Genomic DNA, 6212 nt, shown 5'->3' with positions numbered 1-6212 from the left:
GGCGCCGAGCCGACAGAGTTTCACTTTCTCATCCTCAGCATAGTGCCCTGGCATCATAGCTCACAGTAACCTCAAATTCTTGGGCTCAAGTGATCCTCTTGCCTCAGCCTCCTTAGTAGCTGGGACTACAGGCACCAATCACAACGCCTGGCTATTTTTAGAGACAAGGTCTTGCTCTGGCTCAGACTGGTCTCAAACCCGTGAGCTCAGGCCTCCCAAGTGCTGGGATTACAGGTGTGAACCACCGCACCTGGCCTTGTTTATCTACTTTTGAGGCAGGGTCTCTTGCTCTGTAATTTTAGTGATCATAGCTCATTGCAGCCTCAAATTCCTGAGCTTAAGAGAACCCCCCAACTCAGCCTCCCAAGTAGCAGGACTGCAGGTGCCTGCCACATGCCTGGCTAATTTTTCTATCTTTTGTAGACGTGGGAGGGGTCTCACTCTTGCTCTGGCTGGTATCGAACTCTTGAGCTCAAGCAATGCTTCCCCTCTTGGCCTCGCTGAGTGCTGGGATTACAGGTGTAAACCACTGTGCCTGGCCAAAGTGAATGTTTCAAAATACTCTAGTATAGCTACAGTGTAACAAAATACTATAGTATAGCTATAATATAACAAAATACTATAGAATTACTAGATACAGTGAAGGTTTTTTTTTTTTTTAGAGACAGAGTCTCACTTTGTCAACCTTGGTAGAGAGCTGTGGCGTCACAGCTCACAGCAACCTCCAACTCTTGGGCTTAGGCAATTCTCTTGCCTCAGCCTCCCGGGTAGCTGGGACTATAGGCACCCACCACAATGCCCGGCTATTTTTTTGTTGCAGTTTGGCTGGGGCTGGGTTCAAACCCGCCACCCTCAGTATATGGGGCCGGTGCCTTACTCACTGAGCCACAGGTGCCGTCCTACAGTGAAGGCTTTAAATTACTCATGCTCTATACCAGGGGTTCTCAACCTTCCTAATGCCTCCTAATGCCACGACCCTTTAATACAGTTCCTCATGTTGTGGTGACACCCAACCATAAAATTATTTTCATTGCTACTTCATAACTGTAATTTTCTACTATTATGAATCATAATGTAAATATCTGATATGTAGGATGTATTTTCATTGTCACAAAGGGGTCACAACCCACAAGTTGAGAACCACGTTCTATATGTACGTTAAATACAACCAAATATTAGTCCATGCAATTTCAAAATGGCATTAAATCTACTACTGAACTGAGTAAGCAGGAACCATGAATAGAGATAAGGATCTTTCCCTATCTTGACAACTCAAAAGTATTTTTTTGAGATACTATATAAAGGCAAAAGACAAAACTGCAAAAAACACATGTAACTAATTGGCCAATATCTTAAAATCAATTCTTTGTTGTTTTTTTTTTTTTTTGAGACAGTATCTTAAGCTGTTGCTCTGGGTAAAGTGCTATGGTGTCACAGCTCACAGCAACCTCAAACTCTTGTGAGCCATTCTCTTGCTTTAGCCTCCCAAGTAGCTGGGACTATAGGCACCGGCCACAACACCTAGCTATTTTTTGGTTGCAATTGTCATGGTTGTTTGGCAGGCCCAGGCTGGATTTGAACCTGCCGGCTCCAGTGTACATACGTGGCTGGCTCTCTAGCCACTGAGCCAAAAAAAATCAATTCTCTTTTAAAATGTGTTTCCTCAGAAGGGTATGAAGCAATAAAATAAATAAAGCAAAATGCATTTCTATTTTAAAGCCAAAAATAAGAGATGAAAAATAGTGATTTTTATTTCCTTGGATGAACATGCCATGGCTGGTTAAAAACTTAAAAATTATCTTCTAGGCTCGGTGCCTGTAGCTCAGTGGCTAGGGCGCCAGCCACATACAGTGGAGCTGGCAGGTTCGAATCCAGCCTGGGCCAGTTAACAATGACAACTGCAGCAAAAAATAGCCTGGCATTGTGGCGGACACCTGTAGTCCCAGCTACTTGGGAGGCTGAGGCAAGAGAATCACGTAAGCCCAAGAATTTGAGGTTGCTGTGAGCTGTGGTGCCAGGATGCTCTACCAAGGGTGACACAGTTAGATTGTCTCAAATAAATAAATAAATAAATAAAATAAAAAGATATCTTCTAAAACAAAAGATTTCATATGAGTTCATATTCCAACACTTAAAATAGTGTATATTATTAATGGACTATAATGGATGATTTTCAAATAAACGTATTTTAAAGCAGAGAGTTCTTTCCTACCCTTATGCAAGAAACCACGACAGTCCCTACTACACTGTGCCATGAACACCTACACACCTTACTGAGCTACCACACAAACAGTCACAACTGTAGTGTATACTTAAAATTTGTTTTCCCTTTTTCCCTGTTGTTAAATAAAATGAACGGTAGCAATATAGATCAAACTACTGGTGCCTCAGAATCTAAAACATTTTTAGGATATCGGGCAAGGCAGAGGCAGGAGGACTGTTTGAGTGGAGTTCAAGAACTAGCCTGAGCAAGAATGACACCTGTATCTCTACTAAAAGTAAAAAAAACTAGCTGGGTGTTTTGGTGGGTGCATGTAGTCTCCACTACTCAGGAGGCTGAGGCAGGAGGATCTCTTGAGCCCAGGAGTTTGAGGTTGCTATGAGCTAGGCTGACACTATGGCACTCTAGCCAGGGCCACAGAACCAGACCCTGTCTCAAGAAAAAAAAAAAGAGAAAAGAAAAAAAAAGATAGATACTCATCTGTACACAAAATTAGCAGAGCATAGTAGCATGAGGCAGGAATATTGCCTGAGCCCAGGAGTTCTGAGGTTGAAGCTCCATGGGACACCACTATACTCTAGCCAGGGCAACAGAGCAGCACAGCGAGACTCTGTCCAAAAAATTTAAAAAAAAAAAAAAATATATATATATATATATCTATATCTTACGATGGCACATTTTCAATGCCATAACTCACCTTCTACCGTTCTATAGGATGATTCTGCAATCTGACAACTGCCAAACAGAAAACCACTAACATTTCTGCATCCAACAGGTATTATGAGGAGCTGATGGTGCACCAGGCCCTGGGCCTGACAGTCTGCGCAGTGCTGACACTTTCCTCCAGAGTGCAGGGAGAAAACAGGCGTGCAAACTTCCTTCTCCTTGAAAATAATTATATCCTATAAATATTTGAGGCAAAGAGAACTCTAAAACTTTTATTAGAAGAATCTTTCTCAAAAAACAACTGCTTTGTGTCAGTCGTGCAGCTGAAATGATCACTAACCACACACACAGTAAAATTTCATTTATGGTCTACCATTTCTAGTTTCCCACCATGAATAAATCTGGTCATTTTACCTGGTCTCTTGGCTCAGGGACTCTTAAGGATAAGAACCAATCTTGGTTTCCCAAGACTCTATAATATATAGGTAAAGACTGCACAATACATCATCCTGCAGATGAAATACAACCTACTACGTTATGAATGCAGCTGCAGAAATACTGAATAAAACAAGTAAGTGCTTCACTGGGTACTGGGCCTTTTATCAGGGCCACTGACATCGGCTGTGCAGAAATGTTTGAGTCTCCGCTGAACTCTCTGATCAGGTAAACAGATGCACGCAGGAGCTGGCCCAGGGCCCCCTCTGGAACAGGATGTGCTGTCACCCGGCTACTTCAAGGACGTTGAGAGGCAATGCTCTGAAATCCTGTTTAAAAAATAAATCTCACATACATTGAAAGCAACACTCATTATCAAGGAAACATCCAGGAATAGATCTACTTAGTACTGTAAAAGATTCTGTAAGACATAAAGCTTTATATTACAAAGTTATTTATTCAAAAATATTTTCTCCTAATTCTGACTCCGTACCAGATTAAATCAAGGAGTGATATTACAATACCCTGCATGGACGATGGCAGTTACCTTCTTGGTTCATCAGTATAAATCTATTAAGTAGTGAAATATAAACTCAACTCATTGACTTCTTTACAAAAGATAAACATAATTGGTATAATTCATACCAAAAATTATTTTATAAAGCTTGTCTTCATATTTCAGTTAAAGATTCAGCTGGTATAAAACACCACTTCCTTAAAAGAACAAGCAAGTAATGCTGTGGATTATTATTATTTTTTTTTTTTTTTGCAAAATTCCAGGAAAACGTGATTTTTTGAAGTTTCTTTGGACGCTCGTGAATCAAGCTGGGAACCCCGAGACTCCGCTGCTTTCCCCCTCCCTCTCTTTATGCGTCTAGGAATTAAAACACGCTGGGCACGTAACTGGGAGCTCTGCAGATGCGGCACAGTTTCCAAGGCTTAGAAGAGTTTGGAACTTCAACTAAGGTGCAGAACAGAAGCAGTTAAAAATAACTTTCAGACACGTCTACAGCCGAAGGAAGCCCGTCCATACTCTCAGCATCAAACGTGTCAGGGAAGAACTGATTTCTCTTTCGCTGGTTCAAGAAGTCAGCCTTTTCTCCACAGTTTCTTGATAAGCAACAAACCTCCTCAAATTCATCTTCACATTGTCAAGAACACACAGCTGATCTGTACTGTATTTACCTCGCCCTTCTTTACGTATCTGCAAAAAAACAAATCATGTGTCATCAGGCTTCTCTCTAATTCCTGGACTCAAACAATCCTCCCACCTCAGCCTCCCAAAGGACTATGATAACAGGTGTGAGCCACTATGCCCGGGCCCAAAACACTTTTTGAAATTATTTTTTGACTCAGAGTTAGTTTTTGTTTCTGACAAAACAATAAATAAATAATGGCTAATGAAAGCAGCAGCTGTATTCTCTAATTTAGAATAGCCTGGAGTTCGCCTTTTGCAGAATACCAAAGAAATATCTATAATAACGAAACCAATGTTTACCACATGATATAATAAGTTTACAATGTGTATGAAAGTCTTTTGAAAGCTAGAGTAGACACATGTATATATGAAGCACTGTTAACATTACTAAAGTTAAAAAAGAGAGAAACTTCTCAGATGCCACTTGGCTTCAAGTTTCAGTGATTCAATGGCTGGGCCATGACTCAGCCAGCAAGCATTTCACAAAGTACTGGGGATGAAGAGCCACCTTGTCACCAGGAGTCATGGGAATTCACTGTGCACAGGCCTCTAAATCACACAGTGGTAACTACATACACCCTCATCCCCACAGATTGTCGGACTTACGAATGTATAAACAGAACCGCTACAAACCTTCATTTTGAAGACTGGCTGGAATTCTTTCAGAGTAGATAATAATTTAATTTGAACTGAAGCTCTTTCAGCTTCTTTACCATCTGCAAAAACATCAAAAAGGGCATCCAAAGCTTCTCCTGCTACTATAAGGGAAGGATCTTTGGTGGCGACCTCCAGCAGAAAGCATCCGATGTCCTGGGGACAACAAGACACACCTGTGACGTGACCGGGGCAGTGTCCCCATGAGCACAAACTTGACACATGGCGATATTCATGCACACTATTTTATATTTAAAAAACCAGGGAAAAATTAAAACTTTTAAAAGATTAGACAAAAACTTACAAATACACCAAGCACAATATAAGTAAGATAATGAAAGATAATTTATATCTAAAAAAGTGAATGAAGATCTATAAATGATGTATGATATTGGAACTCATTAAATTTTCCCACATAGTTCCCTCAAAAAAGCTTTCTCCATGAGGTCAAAATGCATAGAAATCTTATCTATAACAAAAAAACAAGCTTTCAAAAGCATAGGAGAAAGGGCGCTGACTGTCGCTCAAAGGAGTAGGATGCTGGCCCCATATACCGGAGGTGGTGTGTTCAAACACAGCCCCAGCCAAAATCTGGAAAAAAAAAAAAAAAGTATAGGAAAAAAATCTCTAATACTGAATCTCATGCCCCTCTACAGATCCACCGTTTTTTTCCAGTTTGCCAGCTAATGGGCGGATGATTCCCAACCTGCAGATTATTCTAGAGTAAACTCATTTTCAGTTCAGCTCTTCCACGTCACTCTTCATGTCTTAAGGTTGATGTTTAATCTGATACTACAATGCTCAGAGCAGGTCCAGAGCTCAGCTCCACCACGACCAAGAGGGTGGCTCCTCGGGTCCAGAGCTCAGCTCCACCATGACCAAGAGGGTGGCTCCTGGGGTCCAGAGTTCAGTTCCACCATGATCAAGAGGGTGACTTCTGGGGTCCAGAGCTCAGCTCCACCACGACCACGAGGGTGACTCCTGGGGTCCAGAGTTCAGCTCCACCACGACCAAGAGGGTGGCTCCTGGGGTCCAGAG

At 41.6% G+C, this 6212-nt stretch overlaps 1 protein-coding gene across 1 annotated transcript in view; it reads right to left on the bottom strand.

Annotated features, from left to right (window-relative positions):
• Positions 1-3783: 3783 nt before the first annotated feature.
• Positions 3784-6212, bottom strand: part of HEATR3 (HEAT repeat containing 3) — a 49080-nt gene continuing 46651 nt past the window's right edge. The window contains 2 exon segments of the mRNA XM_012806797.2: positions 3784-4526; positions 5154-5330. Coding sequence (XP_012662251.1) covers positions 4404-4526; positions 5154-5330 — 300 coding nt within the window. The 3' untranslated portion in view covers positions 3784-4403.

The sequence above is a fragment of the Otolemur garnettii genome, unplaced genomic scaffold, assembly GCF_000181295.1.
Source record: "Otolemur garnettii isolate 467f Iridium unplaced genomic scaffold, OtoGar3 scaffold00058, whole genome shotgun sequence".
NCBI lineage: Eukaryota > Metazoa > Chordata > Mammalia > Primates > Galagidae > Otolemur > Otolemur garnettii.
The sequence above is the reverse complement of the archived record's forward strand: the minus strand, read 5'-3'. Positions and strand labels throughout refer to the sequence as shown.